Source organism: Musca vetustissima, unplaced genomic scaffold (genome assembly GCF_032173495.1).
Source record: "Musca vetustissima isolate MV318-11 ecotype Yass unplaced genomic scaffold, APGP_CSIRO_Mvet_v1 utg55682, whole genome shotgun sequence".
Lineage (NCBI taxonomy): Eukaryota > Metazoa > Arthropoda > Insecta > Diptera > Muscidae > Musca > Musca vetustissima.
Window position 1 is genome coordinate 89,158 of NW_026875117.1, and position 21,994 is coordinate 111,151.

The 21,994-nt window shown below is 33.2% G+C and overlaps 1 protein-coding gene across 1 annotated transcript; it reads left to right on the plus strand.

Moving 5' to 3' along the window:
• Window positions 1-368: 368 nt before the first annotated feature.
• Window positions 369-8,755, plus strand: LOC133337626 (synaptotagmin-14). The gene is made up of 8 exons (XM_061545837.1): window positions 369-372; window positions 2,687-2,848; window positions 2,912-3,253; window positions 3,464-3,738; window positions 3,815-3,961; window positions 4,022-4,336; window positions 7,959-8,264; window positions 8,338-8,755. The coding sequence occupies exons 1-8, from the start codon at window positions 369-371 to the stop codon at window positions 8,536-8,538; spliced, it is 1,752 nt and encodes a 583-aa protein (XP_061401821.1). The 3' UTR covers window positions 8,539-8,755.
• Window positions 8,756-21,994: the final 13,239 nt, after the last annotated feature.

Sequence of the window (21,994 nt, forward strand, 5' to 3'; positions counted from 1 at the left end):
ATATTTGAATGGAATCGGTAGGAATACATATCTGAAACTTAGTATGGAGCTTAAGCTGCTATAAATAGAATAATGTGCAAACATATTTTTTAGAAATTAGTACTAAAATGGTACTAAAAAGTACTAAAACTGTGTTACACCGGAACGGTTAGATATAGAACTCTGAAATTTGGTATGCAGATTTTCCTGGGATAAGCGAAGTGATATGTGTAAATTTAGTACTAAGAGGTGCTAAAAAGTACTAAATATTATATTTGTATGGAATTGGTAGATATACGTATCTGAAACTTGGCATGTAGCTACGATGGAAAAGGTAGGGATAGATATCTGACATTTGGTGTGTAACTTTAGCTAATATAAATAGAATGATGGGTAAACATATTTTTTGGAAATTAATACTAAAATGTACTAAAAAGTTGTAAATATTATATTGCAATATAGCCGATAGAGATAAAAATGTCAAACTTTGCATATAGATTTAACTATTACAAATAGAATGCTACGCATTTCATTTTTTGGAAATAAGTACTAAAGTGGTGATACAAAGTACGAAATAATAAAATACAGCAAAACAGGTAGAAATAAGAATCTGAAATTTAGTATGTAGCTTACTCTATTTATTACAAATAGAATGTCATGCATAATTTTTTTGAAATTAGTACTAAAATTTACTAAATACTATAGTATAATAGATTTAACTATTATCAATACTATGCTATACATTAATATATTTTTGAAATTAATACTAATTTGATAAAAAAATATTAAATTATAATGGAAAATATAGAGATTGAAATCTGAAATTTAGTATTGGGCTACAGCTAATTGAGCGATATGCTCTATAAAGATAGGATCCTGTTATAAAATACTTATCTGCAACTATGACAAAAGTACAAAACAATGTATAATGCAGTACGGGTGGATATAGAACAAGGTTTTTATATGAAAAACAATGCTTTTCGCAATTTTGTTGGATATTTGTGCTTAATTTAATAAATATTTGGTACGACAGAACGAGTAGAGGTAGAGCCCTCCAATTTTTTATGTTTATTTAGCTATAACATTTCAAAAAAGTTTTTTTTTTCGAAATTTGCATTAGAAAGTACAAAATAGAAATGGTTAGAGATAGATGTCCAAATTTTAGTACTAATCTTTGAACTTTGGTTTAAACTTCCGATATAGTGAAAAACGGACGAGACAAGCCGCTGAACACCACAAGTCCTAAATTGTTGGCATTTTTAAACGCAAATGTTTCTAAAATTTCTGCCATAACAATATTGATATTTATTTCCAATGATGTTTTCAACCATACTTTCGATGTAATTAATAATTTGCGGGATCTTTATGTATGTCTTTATGTATAGGAATACCGAAAATTTTTTCCAATGTGGATTTTATAACACGTCAATAAATTTCAGCAATTTTAATGGAAATCTTCCCAATAAAGGCAGGTCTCTGAATAATAAATGATGCGCTGTGCAAAATATTACATTACAAATTGAAAGGGTACACAAGTACTAAAACGTACTACATATTTTAACATAAGCATGAAATTGCCTGAGGACCAAAAAATTTAAAAAACGTACTATTTGCATTGATCCAGGATCGAGAAAATAATAATACACTTTCAGAAAATACAAATATAAGTTGTACTCAATTTAGTAGAATGGAAACATTAACGTATCTGTTCGAAGAAATGCGGAGTAAAATCTGAAATTAAAAAAAAAAAATAAGATAAGATGATAGGTTCTATCATTATTTGAATTATTTCAAATTTATACTAAATATTCTATTTTGTATTCTAATGTAAATAGTATATTGTGTAGCTTAATTAAAGTTTATTTATTTTGACTATACAAGAATTCCGCTATCCATATATAATATAAACTATTTTTAAAGTTTTCCAGAATAAAAATTTGTAAATGTAATATTAAACCAGTTAAACAGCGGAGCAGTATAGTCGGACGGGACCGACCATATGGTACGCTACACAACTTCCAATGAGCTCTAAGTTTTGAGGTCAACAGATCCTCTGCGGCATCTTTTCCGACTAATGGTTTTTCGGGGTAAAAATTTACCTCATAAGATTCAAATTTTGTTAAAATTTGATGATATCAGTTTAAAGGCCATCCATTCCTCTTGGATATATTGTCAACTTCTTCGATCTATGTTTTTCATAGAAGGCAAATTTTGCTACTTTTCACAAAAAAGTCAGAGTCCATTTTGCGCAATAAATATTGACCGATCATTATCAAAACGTCTTATGCATGCAAAATTTCGTGATGTTCGGGTCATAATTGCGGACTCTAGAGCGATCAGTAAAACAAACAAAATTTAAGTTTTTTGGTCCATTTCATTCCCTACATATTAACTGATCTTTACCAAAAACAATGGGGGTCTCGTGTTTACAAATTATAATGGACTCAGCTAGTCGAGATATGACGATCGGTATATTAGTGGTCTAGGACGGTGGCGTTGTAAACACTTAGGGCTGCACAAAGCTATAACATCCTGACAACATAGTTGTGTAGGGTATAAAAAACGAAGTCGTATTTTTAGTAATTTTTTATGATAACAGAAGTATAATATATTCATGTTTTAAAATTTAATATATTGAAATTTTAAATGTAACATTTTGATGGAAATGAGTTTGAATATATAATAAATATGTGTGTATATTTTTCAGGAACTGTTGAAATCACCACAGTATTGTCTGCCGTATTTGGTGTGGTAGCGTTAATGCTATTATTTTTTCTTTATGTTAATCGGAAATGGTGTTTTCATGCCCGTCGAGGACTGCACTGCTGCGATGAGAAACACTTGGCATCAAAATGTGTACAGAAACTATGTAAGTAGATTTTTTCTCTTTGAATATTGCAATCAAATAATTAATATCATTTAAATACTCTAGCACGAAAACGTCGCTACGACAATACAAGTTCCGATTCGGAGGAGGATATTTTGCGTAGATTACGCTTACAACAGGCACGCATAGCATCGTCCGGCAGTGGGAGTGGCAGTTTTACCAACTATGGCATAAATCAATTAAATCCCTTGTCACAAAATTTCAATTATTTTAATAGTGATCTACAGCGTGTGACTGTAACGCCGCGGGATTCATCGAAAGACCCATTGGCCATTGCTGAACGTGGTAAAGTTGGTATACCATCGTCACACAGTGAATGTAGTTCCAATGATTCGGTTGAGGCATCAATTGATAGTCATACGGGGATATTAAGTGGCGAAAAGAAAGGTAATTTTAAATATCCGTGAGTGATCAGAGTTCTGACGATTTGGAACTACCACTTTATGATATTGCAAATGGGGAATTTTTGGTTACTTTTACTGAGCATCTATTTTAAAGTTCTCAGCTAAATCACTGGGAGGATCTTAAAATCTTTTCTATTTGATGTTTTTTCTTCAATTGTTTTTTTTTAAATTGTGTTTTCTTCTTTTATAACAGAACGCCATGCATCAATAAGTAAAACTTCCGATATATCACAGAGTGCTTCGCTGAAAGAGTCACGCATCGATTTAAATGCCGAACCAATAAAAACAACAAAATATCACAAACTAACAACAACAGCAACAAGTTCAAATGCAACAACGCCGCCACGCCAAGACAGTATAGAAGAAGTGCCCAATATACCGACATGCAACAACAATACACAAATAACTAACAGCAACAACACCACAACCACCAGTAATAACAATAATACTAACAACAACAATGAAGATGTAAGATTTGACATGTCAACAAAAACTTCAGAGATTTTTTATTAAATTTTAATTTTGTATTTTTTAATTGGCACAGGAACCTTTATTTGATACGAGTGATTTAAGATCAATTAAATCCGATGATATCTCACTACAGACCCAGTGTTATGGTAAATCGGGCAGTATTGAAATTTCGCTTTTGTATGATGCACCCATGCGCAAGATGACGGTGCATGTATTACAGGTAAGTTCAACACTTTCACGACATTTTCCATGAAATAAAAATCAAATGTTTTTATTTCAGGCTCGCGGTCTACCCACTTTGGGCAATGGCCAACAGTGTCACACGCAAGTGCGCCTTCTTATGCTACCGAATAAGAAACAGAAACACAAGACCAAAATACGATCGGGTGAAAATCCCCAATATATGGAGAGTTTTCTACTGCATCGTGTCACACCCGAAGAGGTGAACAATATGGGCTTGCGTGTACGTTTGTATGGATGTGAACGTTTGCGCAAGGAACGACTGATCGGTGAAGCGTATGTCAGCTTTGCTACCATAGATTTGGAATTGGAAACAAATCTATGGCTACCATTGGAGCCAAGAAATACATCATCGGTAAGTTTATGAATGTCTATATACATATATACAAGAGTATCTTAAGAAATTTTCAAAAGGGCATAAAATCAATGTCCCTTAAAATTTTGTATGTGGGTCAGTGTTTGTGCGTAGATGGAGGTTAGGGCTGAATTTGGGGAAATTCTTACTATAAAGGTGCGAAAATTACTAAACTTGACAATCAACACCCAGACGAAACGACTGAAGCTAGAACCCCGAAATTTTGTGTGAAGGACAGTATTGACATATATGCTTACGATAAGGCTTGGTTTTTGGAAATTCGTACTAAAAGGGTACGTAAAGTACTAAAATGTCATACAATTACTACTTTCAATAATCAACGCCCTGGAGAAACGGCAGAAGCTAGAATCTTGAAATTTGGTTTTGTGCAAATTCGTTTACACGGAAAAGTATGCATAGAGGTAGATTCTTGAAATTAAATATGTGTTAATGAGGCGGTTTTTTATAATTCGTATGTTCATATTCCGAAATTTTATATGTTCGAAAAGTACTGATATGAGTAATAACAGTGATAAATTAATAAATTAGTATTTAAAATGGGTATGGGGATTGCTGTACATGGTTGAGGTTAGGAGTTGGATTTGTAAATTAGTTCCGACCATATGATACCCTACACAACATCCACTGAGCTCTAAGTTCATGCAGATCTATATTCCGAGGCTGTGTAATATTACTCCATAATAATAACATTTTGTTATTCTACACAAAAAAGTTTTGGTTCATTTATCCGTTCATCATCAAGACATCCATTCGAGTAGTTGGTAATATCGCCTTCTCCATGGAAAATTTGTGATGGTCGGTTGATATTTGTGACGCTTAAAGCAACTAGAAAACCAGACAAAAATAAAGCTCTGGGTCCATTTCATCCCCATAATATCATTTAATCGTTATCTAAAATTACATGCGTCGTCTTGACCATACCTTCAAACTCAAACAAAATTTCCAAAATTTCCTTCCTACATTTCCACCCTCTAATGTGGTAATGGCAATACTAAAAGTCTGGATCCATTTGACCCATTAAATATTGACCGATCCTTATCAAAACATAAACGCTTATTCTTTGACCTAATCACCTTCTCCGTGTAAAATTTCGTCATGTATGGACCATAATTTTGGCCTCTAGAGCGACCAGAAAAACAGACAAAACAAACAAAGTTGTTGGTCCATTGCATCACCTAAATATGAACGGATCAAACAATAGGGGTATTCGTTGGCCAGAACCCATACTAGATGCAAAATTTCGCGACGATTGGTTCAAAACTGCGGCCTTTATCGTGTTTACAAATTATAATGGACAGACGGACGGACGTACACACATATGTAGATCGACTCAGTTAGTCGAGATATGATATGATCGGTATACTTAAAGGCGGGTCTAAAACCATTATTTCGGGACGTTACAAACTCTTGGGACTGCTCAAAGCTATAATGCCCTGACTACATAGTTGTGTAGGGTATAAAAAGTACTAAAATTAGTACATTTAGTATTAAATTAGTACATTTAGTATTTAAATTTTGGTGGAAGATTGCTATTAGTTTATAGAGATATTATAAGGCCTTGAAAATAGTACAAATTTAGTACAGCGGTAATTTTACATGAATAGCGTTAAAATATTGAAATTCGGTATGGAGATCGCTATTGTACAGGGTTGAAATGAAATTTTGCTTTGGAAATTTGTACTAAAATAAGAACATTTTAAATACAAATGTAGAATCCTGAACATTAATGTGGGGACTGTTGTAATACTTACTTTCTTAGATGGCTTATGACAGAACGGTTGTTCCATAAGCCGAACTTAAAAAGGATTTCCAAGCACGCCGGCCTTGTGCGCATCTCATCCAATTTGAAAGGCCTTTTTCTTCTACTTGATCTTTCCAATGGATTTTTGGCCTTCCCTTTTCTGCGTGAACCATCACTTGGCTCGCTTTTTTGACCTGAGGCATCTTCATCCAGTCTCACAACATGGCCTAGCCAACGTAGTTGCTGCAGCGCGATGGTTTATTCGACGGCGATATTCACCGTCGACGCAGATCGGCGCATATATTTTCCGGAGAATTTTTTTCTCAAAAATGCCAAGAGCTGCCTCACCTGCTTGCGCAAGTACCCATGCTTCAGATCCATACAACAGCACATGTAATATCAACGTCTTTAGAGAGTGAGTTTGGTCTCGCGAGAGGTGGCCTTGCTTTTGCTTACTCAGTTAGCATCTGTTGGCCAAGACTATTTTTCTCCGGATTACAAAACTGATTTAATTAGTTTTGTTTATTGCGGTACCGAGGTATATAAAATCGTTCACTACCACGAAGCTGCACTTTTCAAGTTCCACAGTTGGTCTGAGTCTACTGGACGTATTGCGCGTTGATACCATCAACTTGGTCTTCTCGCCATTTACTGCCAGTCCCACTTTGGGACTGGGACCCACTTCGTTCAAAGGTGACTGTTACCGCTCGCAATGTTCGACGCATTATGTCGATGTCTATTCACATTTGCATCTCTGCTGTCGAATGCGGCTTTATTTTCTACAAGAAAATGTGGTGTTTTACACGTTGGCAATATTTTCGGACTTCATTCTGACTCCTGTACATTTTTTTCTTGTTCTTTCTTCTTTTTTGAAAATATGTTTCTCCTCTCTCGATAATTCGCACCTTTGCTGCTACATTAAGACGAGCGCGACCTTTGGCTTCTATAAGGTAATGGTGCGAATCGATATTCTCTCCTCGGATCGACCGATCGTCTAAAATACTGGATAAATACCTTCCGTTTATCAGAACATGATCAATTTGATTTCTCTTGGTTTGATCGGGAGATATCCAGGTGGCCTTGTGTATATCAAGATGCTTGAATCTGGTACTGCTAACTACTATTTTTATGCTACCTCAGCATCATGCCGTTGTCGGATGTTTCTTCATGGTGGCTGAATTTTCCGACGACGAGTCCAAAAATATTTTCCCCTCTGATTTTTGCATTTAAATCAGAATTTTAATGTCCCGGGCAGCGATCATATGTGGGATTGGTTTTTTGTTTTGTTGCTTTTTTCATAGTAGGTGGGTTTTTTTCCGAGGGTGGGAAACTAATCCGACGCCTCAACCCATTAGTTTTAGTTCTTATGGGTGAACTCGCGGCACATATCAGCGAACTATTTCAAAAGGTGGTGAAAGTTGCTACTCCGGGTGACACCGCGGAGACACCAACCAAAGCCGTTGATTGACATCTATCACGTCACCCAATCTAAATCTGAATCAATTTAAAAAAATCGGCCTTAATTTCACTCTTTGGTGATGAAAAATATATAGGAGCTATATCCAAATCTGCGCCGATTTTCTCAAATTTAAATAGTGTTCGTCCTTGATTGAAATTGGTGATCTGTGCCATGCGGATAATAAATACGACCTGCACTTTGTTTTCGAGAACATAAATTCGTACAAATAATATGGAACAAAACTTTAAAAATTAAGATAAAGTACGAATTTTTATAATTTTAATAATTTCTTTTAAACATCTCAAACCTCATGGTCCAGCATAGGTTAAATTTTGCCCAATTACAAATATACATTTTACTATCCCAGATATAATAAATGTTCTTTTCCAATTTATTTGCAGATTTTGGGATCATCCAGTGATCTATTAAGTTTAGCCCGTTCCGATAGTGCCGGCTCGACCACTTCAATGCAACATGGAGGTGTACCCGAGCTACTTTTAGGTTTAGGTTATAATGGTACCACAGGACGTTTAACCGTTGAAATTGTCAAAGGCAGTCAGTTTCGAACGTTGTCCATAAACAAGGCGCCAGATACGTATGTTAAGTTATGCCTAGTTAGTAGTATAGGACAGGAGATATCCAGAGCGAAGACATCAACGAGACGTGGCCAGCCAAATCCTCTGTTTAAAGAGACATTTGTATTTCAGGTAAGAAACCAGGATATTCGATTTGGTGCGAAAGATGCAAAGAGATTAAGCCGTTGTTGTTGTTGCTTTGCAGGTGGCCTTGTTTCAACTGAACGATGTTACGTTAATGGTTTCCGTTTACGCTAAGCGTAATATGAAGAAAAACGAAATGGTTGGATGGTTTAGTTTGGGCCTTAATTCGTCGGGTCCCGAAGAGGTGGCCCATTGGGTGGACATGCGTGATATGGCCAAAGGTGAGCTGCTGGCAAGATGGCATGTCCTTGTCGATTCCTGATTCGAGCAGTTGGGACAATCTTCCCGACGTGGCAGTGGCCTGGGTTTACTGGCCTCCTTTGCCACCACGAAAGATAAGTCCAAAAGTAAAAAGTCCAAGGATGACGATGACCCAGCCACCAAACCGGATGTTGTGGCTGTTGATATAGAGACTGGCCTTGAATTGGATTTTGTTTAGACGTGAACATGACCTTGTCCCTTGTCTCCCATAGCAACATGCATACATACATTCCAATCCAGTGTACACTTGCCTGCGTCTAGAACACAAAATCCAATTCTCTAAAAAATAAAAAAAAAAAAAAACTCTTTTCGACACCAAATTTTTTTGGTCAATAAAAAATAAACATTTAATGGAAAATGTTTATTGTGAACTTTTTTTGTAAGTGGTGCATACAGCTAATTTGCACACACACACACACACACACAAACACACGCATACACCTACAGTAATTGTACAACAAGAATATTTGTAATTGTAATTTTTACAAGGAAAATCAACAAAAACAAATGAACTTTTTTAGCAAAACCAAATACAAAAAATAATCAAAACTATTTTCTAAATCAGTTTCTCCTGAATTTAAAGAAAAGAAATTCACGGAGAAACAAAAAATTTTGGCAAACAAATATAACATAAATTTTGTATGAATATGAAAATAAAAGAAAATTAAGAACAACAACAACAATTTAGCTTGTAATTAATTAATTAATAAAATTCTTTGTCACTTTAACAAATTAATTCTACGCGCACATATTATTAATAATAATTAAATAATTTATTTTTTTGGTAACCAAAAAACAAAATATAAAATAATAAAACAAAAAACAAAAGAAATTAAATAATAAAATACATAAATTTAAGATAATTTTTTATATTTGGAAAATTTAAAAAGAATGAAGAAGAACAAAAAAATAGCAACAGTTTAGATTTAACATTTAAGTCCATAACAATTTTTTATACTTTACACTTAAAATATTAAATATTAATCTTACATAATGAAACATCATATACTTACTCTTATGCAACCAACTTAAATATTGAAAACAAAAGGCAAGAGAATTTCGTTGAATTTAGAACAAAACGATAAACTAATTGCTAAACATTTTTAAAGGGAAACTACAATTGTTTTTGGAACAAATTATGCCTATATACAATTGTTTCTTGGAGGAAAAAAATCTTAGAAATTTTATATATTTATGTACCTGTTTTGTGATAATGCTTACCATAACATATTCAATGGGAATTTTTTAGATGTCAATCGATTTTTAATGAGCCAACGAAAGCTGATTTATTGTCTAGTGCATTCATATTATTATTTTTTAATAATTCAAGCAAAGTTATCTAACTAACTTCATTTGGAAAGGCGAAGAAGATTCAAATCTGCTTAATTAGTTTATATTTCGATATCGATATTTTCCTTCAAAAAATAATAACTAAGCAATTGTAATTTGCTTACGTTCGACCATATAACCATTGTTATCGAATTTAGAATTGTCTTTTAAGGAGTCGATAATACAACCCGAGTTTTGTGATGACGCCACTAAAGGAATACAAGAAAATTGTTCAATTGTTTAATAATATTATACATTTTTTGAGATAAATTACCGCCCACAGAAGCTGGGGGGTTACTCTGTATTGCGTTGCGAAAGCAAGTGCGATGCGAAAGCTAAATGCGTTAAGATTACAATTTGGTACTCTGTAACGCTCACGCATAACGCACAAACTAAATCGAAAATAGGGCTACACTGTCACCGCAAAGTAAACAATAACGAAGAATGACAAAAGGAAACGTAAAAAAAATTGTAAATGAAAACATATTTTTGTGTGCTACGAGTATTTTTTTTTAACAAAAATGATGAACGAATTAAAAAAAAAAAAAGAATTATATGAGATCGATCAAATATACTCTCCCTAAGTGACCACGGGTATGAAAATAGAAGTACGAATTATGTGACAAAGGTTTTCAAATATTTAATTTTTATAGATTTATACAAAATGTTCGTATCAATAAAGATTTGTTTATGTATTTATTAAACGCTCGTTGTTCCAAATAGATCCACAACAATTCCAATTCCAATAAAAGAGGCCGCTGCTTTGAAATTGCTTGGACAAGGTGGCTATCAACACCAACCTGTAAATATGCACACATAGTTTCACATTATATATTAAAAATATAATACATTACTTTTTCCAACCATCGACATCTTTTACAAGAGGTCAATTTGAATTGAGGTCATCAGACAGTTTTGTCCACAAATTGTTGGCGCGTTGTTTCGCATTTGAACTCTGCAACTGTCCCTTTGCCAAATCACTGTGTTGCGTTTTCTATTTTGTTAACGCAAGATATTTGCCAAGATCTATTAATAAGGTCACCAAGATAGCAATCGAAATCGGAAAACAGCTGTTTTTTCTCATGTCTAATGTCAAAAATTTCGACTTTGTTTACGTTTTCATAATGGAAGTCAATTCACAATAATGCAGCTGGTCTCCCTTGGTGACCTTATTTATAGGCCATGATATTTGCGCTTAACAAACTAGTTTGACATGCGTTTTCGTATTACAGAGTGCGGTGATGCCACATTTGCGTAAAGTAGATGCGAAAGGAGATACGAAAACGAATTAGAGAGTACCAATTACGCGATGCGTTACAATTTTCTCACGCATCGCAATACAGAGTAATTCCCCTGATTTATTTCCTTGCAATTTTATGTAATTGTTTTAAAATTGTAAGCAAAGATTTGTTTTTAAACGATTCGATAAGTAGCCGAAGTTTGAGATGAAGTCGTTGGACGCCTCTAATGAAGTGCCAAAAATAGTTTTAGAAGAAGTCATTGGGCGCCACTAAAGTAATGCAAGAATTTTTCGGATCCAAGGCAAAACATATCGATTAGCAGTGCACTTCTTCTTGATCCCTTATTTTATAAAACCTAGATCAAATGGAAGATGAGACCCATAGATCCACCGCTTCTGATTTCAATGATATTTCCTACCCACTAAGGACTGAAAAGGGTAAAGTAAAGCAAATTAGATCAGTAAATGTCGCTATGACATTCTAAATTTCGAAAACTGGAAGGTATATTGGGACTACGACTAAACGTGGACCGATATAGCCATCTTCGTAAGTACAGCCATCTTCGTAAATCATCTTGATAAAATACAGACATATTGTAATTTTAAAATATACAACAGATTTTAAAATACACAACAAATATACTATACAACATATAGTTTGCTTACAAATTATAATGAGCACGCACTAAATATAGGATCTAAAATAGAGGAGTTATAATCTATTGGCCCAACCAAACATATCGCTGGGTTAACTTGTAAAGACAACAAGTCCATTTTTCTAGAAATTGAGATTTTCATACAGTTATGTATAATAAGGCAAAACACATCGATTTAAAAAAATAAAAATACAGTTATCTCATTTTTAATGCTGTTTTGTATTGATTAGTAAACGCGCTTAGTCCAATTCAACACACGTCGCTGGAGTAACATCATGTAAAGGCTCTAAGTCCACTTTTTAGTTTGAGGATTTTGGACACGATTTTCAGCCGAATAGACTGTAATTTGGTATTTTAGGTACTTATGGTATAGCACACGTTCCAACAAAAAATTTTCAATATTGGTCCCCTTTTTAGGGTACCCCCCCATATAACGTTATCCCCAATATTCAGAATCTCCCCACCAAAATTATCAATATTGGCCCAATTTTCGGAGTAGCACTCATATTACGGTACCCCCATTATTCGATATTTTGGGATTTTTTGTACGTTTATCAATCGAATTGATTCTAATTTGATATTATTGGTTCTAAAGAGCCCCATACACTATAAATCATGCCGTCATGCCGATGAACCCCTTTTTGTATATGTGAGATTGGCCCCTTTTTGTATATGTGTATGGCAAACTCTTCAATCACTATTCTACTACTATATTCACTATTTTCGATACATAGGTATCGAGACTTATTTAGATGCACGGTTTTTTGTATTTTTACAGATGTTTTTGTAAAGATTCCATTTTTAAGACACTATTATTGAAAGTAGTTAATTACAATGTCCTTTCTTATAAAAGTAAGGTTTTTAGAACATTGATAGAAAATAATGAAAAAAGCTATAAAAAGTACTTTCGGGGTAGATTCGGTATTTTGAAGTGTGGTACATTCGGCCATATACAAATACTGCTATATTACTTCTTTAAAATGTTTTTGAGATTGTCTTAAAAAATAATCCTTTAATATGGTTCGAAATTACATACATACAAGACCAAACGTAATTGTATTGACGAAAATGTCATAGAAAAAAGCTATTTCTGATGGTGAGTGGTCGCCGCTAAAAAATAGAGCCTTAAAAGTCAAACTGTGAGTCGCATATTAAAACATTTCTTGTCAGTAATTTGAAATACCAATAGTAGTCCATAACATGATCATAACATGATATTTTTGTCTGCAGTATTCATATTTCTATTATTTTCCTTTAATGTTTTTTCCTTTAATATTTGTTTCTACAAAAATACAAAAAATAAATAAATAAAATGTCAAACAAAAACAAATATTTTCAAAACGAATTGTACAGCCGTATGAAGAAAGTTCAAAAAAAAAAAAAAAAAGATAAGAATTGCCGCAAGCAAACTCGCCTAATCCAAATCAGGACATATTATTTGAAATTGATAGATGGGTTACAAATTAATAAGGGCAACATCAATTTCTGAGATGATACTACCTTCCATAAAAATGTTATGACAAAGCATTTTCATCTTTAATTATATTGAAAGTATTTCCCAAATTTCTGTAAATTGTTATTTCCGAATGCATTCATTAATCGAAGTTTTGGGTATAGTCAAATATCAAAAAGTTCTCATTGAATATGTTCAAATGGTATACTTGAAAATCTGATCTCATCATTAAAGTAATCTCAAATTTGTTCCAAAAAATAAATCAAAACTTTTTGTCGTCGATAAGAACATCTAAATGAATTTTGTGATGTTCCTAAGCCAAATAATAATTGCATACAAAACCAATATTCATATTAAATACGAATATATGCATTAATTATTTCTATTTTCTAAAAAAAAATAATAAATAAACAAGAAAAACACATATTCGGGTTAAACTCCTCTCCATAATATTTCAAAAAAGACAAACAAAATTTTATACTCATACAGAAAATTAACCAGAAAATGCTACTTACGATGCGATAGTTATACGGAATATTTAGAATGTAAGCAACAATAAAGTTTTGGAATGCTTGTAATGGCGGCAAATGGTCACCTGAACTTACATACATACAAACAAAAAAACATGCATACATACGATACATATACTACAAAATATAATGTTATTGCAACGTAGTACCTATCAGAAACTATAAAAAAAAAACAGAACAACAACAGATACAAAGCAAAGTTATAACAATTTATGCAACTTCTTATACGCACAATTTAAAGAAGATGAAAGAAAAATTAAAATGGGAAAATACACCCTGAAAGTTGATAATGTTATATTTAAATCGCATAATGCGATAGATTTTGAAGTACATACATACATATATACATTTTTTTATTTTTAAATAACATACAGAAAATACAACATAAATTTTTTACATAAATATGAATATTAACATATTATACAACATTTTAGCATATATACAACACATACTTTTATTATAAGATTTACATTTTTATTATATATTATATATATTTTTTGATTTTGTTATTTTGTTTGAAAAAAACTGAAAGAATTGTCGAGTGTTTACATTCTCTTTACTTGTCAATCCATAACTGATTAAATTGCCCTATTTTAGATATGGCTTTGCAATATTACATATATACCCACCACATCTCGAAATATTGGTCGATTTGAATTCTGTCACGGCAGAATTCGCAAAATTTAGAAGTTTTGCGCAACTGTCAATAACAACTCCAACATCTTCATCCATTCCTACAACATGACCTAGCCACCGTAGACGCTGCAGCATTCGATGGCGATATTTTTGTTTCAAACAATCCAAGAGCTGCCTCATCTGCTTGCGCAAGTACCCATGCTTCAGGTCCATACAATTTGGCTAGAGGAATGCATGGCCAGCACAGGAAGTCTCAGCGTCTTGTAGAGTGGGTGTTTGGTTCGGCAAGAGGTGGCCTTGTACTTATATTACTCAGACCATAGCAGTATATGTTGGCCAACTATACTTTTCCGATTTGGACGCGATCATCTCCTTGGGTGAGGAGCGGAGCCTATCTAAATAATCTTTGACACCTCAAAGTTGTAGTTTTCAAGTTCCGCAATTGGTCCGAGTCTATTGGACGTCTTGCGCGTTGATACCATCTGCTTGGTCTTTTCGCCATTTACTGCCAGTCCTACTTTGACGGACTCCTTCTCAATTCGGTGGCTGTTACTGCTCGCAAGGTCGACCCATTATGTCGATATCGTCGGCGTAGGCGAGTAACATGTGTTGTTTGGTGAACAGAGTGTCATTTCTGTTCACCTTTGCATCTCATATGATATTTTCCAGCAGAATGTTAAAAGGTCACACGACAAACTGTCACCTTGTATGAATCCTTCTTCGGTATTGAAGGGCTCCGGAGGTCCTTGCGACTTTAACTGTTAACGTTATTAATTTAGCAGGAATGTCGAATGCAGATATGGCTTTAAACGGATAGGTCTGTAGAAAACAGTCTATAGTGGATTTGCCAAGTAATTGACCATTAGCTTCAATCGTTCACGCTGGACAGCATTTATATGCGATGGGAAGGAGACTAATTCCTCTGTAGTTGGCACATATACTTTTGTCTCCTTCTTTATGCACGGTACACAGGGTGCTGATGTTCCAATCATTGGCCATGCATTCCTCGAGCCAAATTGTAATAATCAGTTGGTACATATTCTAGTCTTCAATAGTTCGGCTGGTAACCCATCGGCATCTGTTGCTTTATTATTCTTCAGCTAATTTATTGCTACTCTTTCCTCATCTTGGCTAGGTGGTATACAATCTATACCGGCATCTGCTGTTTTATTATTCTTCAGCTAATTTATAGCTACGCTTTCCTCATCTTGGCTAGGTGGTATACAATCTATACCGTCATCTATTATTGGTTCTGAGGTATCTTCTTCAACGATACTATTTGATAACAGAAGCTTTGGAAAATGCTCCTTCCTATTTCGTGTTGCTACTGTTTGCAACATTGCCCTATACGCTGCGTTTTTCAGCTCTGTAGTATTACGACACTCCTGATCGTACCATGGGTTTCTTAATGATGGTCATTGGCACCCAAGTGTTGTTTTTGCTGCAGTTTGCAGGAAGTGGGCAATTCTTTGTCATCGTGCTTCTATATTATTATCGAGTCAAGGAGTGCTTTCGTCAAGCAGGTGGGTAAGTTGAGCGGAACAGGCTTCTGCTACGTATTGTGTTTGCAGCTTTTCGACGTCGAGTTTCCGTGTTGTGTTTGATCGCACCTTTACATTAAGACGAGTTCGAACCTTAGTTGCTACAAGGTGGTGGTCCGAATCAATATTGCTCCTCGGATCGATCGAACGTCTAAAGCAATGGATAAATGTCTTCCGTCTATCACAACATGATCAATTAGATTTCTCGTTGCTTGATCAGGAGAAATCCACGTGGCCTTGGGTATATCGAGATGCTTGAATCTGATGCTGCTAAATACCATGTTTTTTTAATGACACGAAGTCAATCAACCTCAGGCCGTTGTCAGATGGGTCCAAAGATATTTTCCCTTCCGATTTTTGCATTAAATTTTAATGTCATCTTTCTAGGCGCTCGTAAAATATGTCTTTGGTCTGTTTATCAATAATCGCTGGCGCACGTTTCATATCTAAAACATACGTAATCCGCAACCTCAGAACGTTGTCGGATTTTTCTTCCTGGAGGCAGAATTTTCCGACGGTGGGTCCAAAGATATTTTCCCTTCCGATTTTTGCATTAAATTTTAATGTCAATGCAAATCGTATGACCTATTGATATACTAATTTTTGTTTATTTATTAGTATTTTTTATATATCCTTTTTTGATACATATAAATACATCACATAACCGATTGTAGCTGAGAATAAAAACCGAAAACATAATATTGTAATCCAAGTCAGTATTTTAAAGGAAACGTGTTCAAATGTTCATAAAGAAATAAAATTTATAGAGTTATAACAAAAGACGTTAATGATGATGACGATGATATTAATGATGATGATGAAATGCATGAATAGAATAGAATGAATTAATAGATAAATACAATACATATATACAACACATACCTACATACGAGTACATTATTCTACATAACGGCATACATTATAACAGATAATCATAATGTTGACAATTTTTGCATAAAAAATAATGAAAGAAAATGTAAAATACATAGTTTTCTATTATTTTTATATATATTTTTTAATTATCTTTTTTATAGATTTTTATTAGATCTACATACATATATGCATGCATATTACATAAAATGTATTTGAAAAACGTATATCATCATTGGTCATATACATAATGTAATAATACTACAGACCATTTGGTGGTGTGTATGTCATAATTACGATATTCATGATATTATTCATACGACACATCAAAATTAAAAATTGTGACCTTTTGTGAAAGTATTAGTAGTATATGAAAAGAAATTAACTTTTATATTCAAAACTGATTATTGATATATAATAATTAGTGACAGTCGAATGCTGATTATATACAATATCATATATAGAAGATTATATAAACTGGCAATGTTAAAGAAGATCTTTAGAAGTCCTTAAAATACATTCATATAAATCCAAATCTGTCTGTATAATCGTGTTTGACTGTATATTTATATTGTTATAGGCCTTATGTTGTATTAATCTATCAACAATTTGAATGCTGAATTTAGACTAAAATGTTTTGGCGTGACATATTTTGTTATAAAAAAAACACACACACACTGATATAAACTGATGTGAATTATCCATAGAATTTTAAAACTTCCTTCATTTAAACAAGCAAAAGAAAAAATATAGGTTTAATAAATTTTTGAGCCGGTGTTGGGGGTTCCCTCTTACTCTCGTTTTATTTTATTTTATTAATTTTTATCATTTAATGCGAATCTACACTAATTCAAGAATGTTATTTTATGATTTCAAATACAACAATTGGAAATATAGTCGATTTATTATATCAACATTAAAGAAAGGCAGGGTTCATGGTACAATTATAAAAGGTAACAGCAAATCCCAGCTGATTTGATTCCAACGTAATACTAGTGTTAATATGAATTTGACAAATCATGTTTTTAAAAATCACCCTACAGGAAAATTGGGAACGCATACAATTTGAAATTGTTCTTTATTAATGTGCTCCCGTATTCAATTTACTCAATCTGCCTGCTGGGAAAGTTTGAGGAAGCAAATCTTTCTTGAAGGAATAACTCGCTATTCCCAGCATTGTTATATGTGTTACCCATATATATGGCAATGGCTCAATTAAAGGAAAGATGTGGAAGCGATAGAAATATAAATTTGATAGATTTTCATTCATGTTTTTCAATTTTTATTTTGAGGATTCGAAAATATTCCATTTTCAAAATAAAAATAATTTGATGATAATTTGTTTGTTTACATTTTTCTGTCAAATGAGTTGACACTAGTAGAACTTACAACAACAAATTTCCATGTGGTTGTTGTATCGTTTTTGTACAACAACACTTGCTGTTACCTTTTATTATTATACCATGGCACTATAGGTCAAATGACCGGTTTTTCTGTGCAAAATTGGAGAAAATCAAAGTGTCGTTATCCACGAGTTGTTGTTGTTTTTGTATTTAGAACACTCTAGAATAGAGACACGTGATATTTATTAGTGCTAAATATAAAGTACCGTTACATAGCTGGCCGTGCAAGTCGCTCAATACGATTTATTCTATAAATGTGCTTATATTTCTGTGGGGCTTAGTCAACTTTGAGTGCGTATTATTTCGATTGCGTTTACAATAATTAATTAGTGTAAAATGGAAAATATAGGTACAAGTGAGCATTTTTATATTAAATCAAAACATTTTTATGTTTGCGACACTATACTTGAAAATAACCCTTTAGTCTATGAAGACTTTAAAAAGTTAATGTAATTTGATAGATTGACTTTCAGTAGGCTCTTAAAAAAAATGACCCAATATGACCTCTTTGAAATTTTGCACACAAATTAAGTGATAAGTAATGAGTTAATTTATGTTTATTTCAAGTTGCGATTTTTTGCGTTTTACGAGTAATGCCTCTTTTATCTAGGCAACCTCCGTATAAAAAATCGAACTTTTTCAAATATGGCGAAAAGAAGGTAACAAAACGAAAAAAAACCTGGTGCTGTTTTCAAACATGTAGTGAGCAAAATTGCTGTCGACAACATTTCGGATGAAAGAGAGAAATTTTTAAAGCTAATAGTACATTAATTTTGCTTAACATTAGCGCAAAATTTGGAAAAATGTCACAGAAAGATGAACTGGCAATGTTAAAGAAGATCTTTAGAAGTCCTTAAAATACATTCATATAAATCCAAATCTGTCTGTATAATCGTGTTTGACTGTATATTTATATTGTTATAGGCCTTATGTTGTATTAATCTATCAACAATTTGAATGCTGAATTTAGACTAAAATGTTTTGGCGTGACATATTTTGTTATAAAAAAAACACACACACACTGATATAAACTGATGTGAATTATCCATAGAATTTTAAAACTTCCTTCATTTAAACAAGCAAAAGAAAAAATATAGGTTTAATAAATTTTTGAGCCGGTGTTGGGGGTTCCCTCTTACTCTCGTTTTATTTTATTTTATTAATTTTTATCATGTAATGCGAATCTACACTAATTCAAGAATGTTGTTTTATGATTTCAAAAACAACTCTTGGAAATATAGTCGATTTATTATGTCAACATTAAAGAAAGGCAGGGTTCATGGTACAATTATAAAAGGTAACAGCAAATCCCAGCTGATTTGATTCCAACGTAATACTAGTGTTAATATGAATTTGACAAATCATGTTTTTAAAAATCACCCTACAGGAAAATTGGGAACGCATACAATTTGAAATTGTTCTTTATTAATGTGCTCCCGTATTCAATTTACTCAATCTGCCTGCTGGGAAAGTTTGAGGAAGCAAATCTTTCTTGAAGGAATAACTCGCTATTCCCAGCATTGTTATATGTGTTACCCATATATATGGCAATGGCTCAATTAAAGGAAAGATGTGGAAGCGATAGAAATATAAATTTGATAGATTTTCATTCATGTTTTTCAATTTTTATTTTGAGGATTCGAAAATATTCCATTTTCAAAATAAAAATAATTTGATGATAATTTGTTTGTTTACATTTTTCTGTCAAATGAGTTGACACTAGTAGAACTTACAACAACAAATTTCCATGTGGTTGTTGTATCGTTTTTGTACAACAACACTTGCTGTTACCTTTTATTATTATACCATGGCACTATAGGTCAAATGACCGGTTTTTCTGTGCAAAATTGGAGAAAATCAAAGTGTCGTTATCCACGAGTTGTTGTTGTTTTTGTATTTAGAACACTCTAGAATAGAGACACGTGATATTTATTAGTGCTAAATATAAAGTACCGTTACATAGCTGGCCGTGCAAGTCGCTCAATACGATTTATTCTATAAATGTGCTTATATTTCTGTGGGGCTTAGTCAACTTTGAGTGCGTATTATTTCGATTGCGTTTACAATAATTAATTAGTGTAAAATGGAAAATATAGGTACAAGTGAGCATTTTTATATTAAATCAAAACATTTTTATGTTTGCGACACTATACTTGAAAATAACCCTTTAGTCTATGAAGACTTTAAAAAGTTAATGTAATTTGATAGATTGACTTTCAGTAGGCTCTTAAAAAAAATGACCCAATATGACCTCTTTGAAATTTTGCACACAAATTAAGTGATAAGTAATGAGTTAATTTATGTTTATTTCAAGTTGCGATTTTTTGCGTTTTACGAGTAATGCCTCTTTTATCTAGGCAACCTCCGTATAAAAAATCGAACTTTTTCAAATATGGCGAAAAGAAGGTAACAAAACGAAAAAAAACCTGGTGCTGTTTTCAAACATGTAGTGAGCAAAATTGCTGTCGACAACATTTCGGATGAAAGAGAGAAATTTTTAAAGCTAATAGTACATTAATTTTGCTTAACATTAGCGCAAAATTTGGAAAAATGTCACAGAAAGATGAATGTTTTCAAAGACAACCAGTAAGGAAATATCAAAAGTCAGACTGGATCGACTATATGATACCCTTTACCACTTTGGGTACAAACAAAAATGATAATGTGTACAATATCCTGTTGATAGAAGAGACATACCATCTTTGGATGACCATTAACATGGAATCGGGTAAAAAACAAATGTGATCTATCTATTTGAGCCAATAAAAACCATACACATGACATTCTGAAATCTATAAGAAAATTGCATGGCAATCGCATAAATATTGAAAGTTTGGTGCACCATTTACCAAAAATCTCAATATGGACCGATTTCCAGGAAAACTTCATAGATGCCAAACTGGACTGAATTCAGTACGCTGTGCAAAATTTCGTATAAATCGGACCATTATTGGGAGCTTGGTGCACTATTTACATAAAATCGGACGAAACTATATATGTGTGCTATATATAAATTTGGACCGATTTCGACAAAACTTCGCATACATCAATCTGGACTTCACAGTTGTCAAACTCGATTAAATTCCGTACGCTGTGCTACATTTTGTCCCAATCGGGCAAACATTTTCAGTTTGGTGCACTATTTACCTAAAATCGGACGAAACTATATATGGGAGCTATATCTAAATCAGAAACGATTCCAACAAAACTTCGCATACATCAATCTGGACATAATTCAATACTCTGTGTAAAATTTTGTCTCAATCGGACCAATATTGGCAGTATGGTGCTCTGGTTACATAAAATTGGACGAAACTATATATGGGAGCTATATCTAAATCTGAACCGATTTCAACAAAACTTGACACATACCAATCTAGACCTAATTCAATACTCTGTTAAAAATTTTGTCTAAATCGGACCAATATTGGCAGTATGGTGCACCATTTACATAAAATCGGACGAATATATATATATATATATGGGAGCTATATCCAAATCTGAACCGATTTCTTCCAAATTCAAAAATAACGATTCAAGTAACAAAAAAATCAGTTGGGCCAAATTTCATGACGAATACTATGATTTTGTTGCCGCTATTAATTTTGCACAGAAAAAGTGGTTATTTGACCACATTTCAATATTTTTGGAAGTTTGTGATGGTTTTTCAAAAAAAGTTATTATCATTGGGTAGCAAATCTTCCTACGCAACATTTTCAATATTTACTTAAGTTCCAGGTCAGGCCCCATATAACAGAATCCCCCATGGATGTGATCCACAGTCAGGTCTAGATATAGT

Coding starts and splice junctions, on each gene's coding strand:
- LOC133337626 (XM_061545837.1), top strand. Junction 2,849..2,911: donor AAAATGTGTACAGAAACTAT/GTAAGTAGATTT, acceptor TAAATACTCTAG/CACGAAAACGTCGCTACGAC. Junction 3,739..3,814: donor CTAACAACAACAATGAAGAT/GTAAGATTTGAC, acceptor TAATTGGCACAG/GAACCTTTATTTGATACGAG.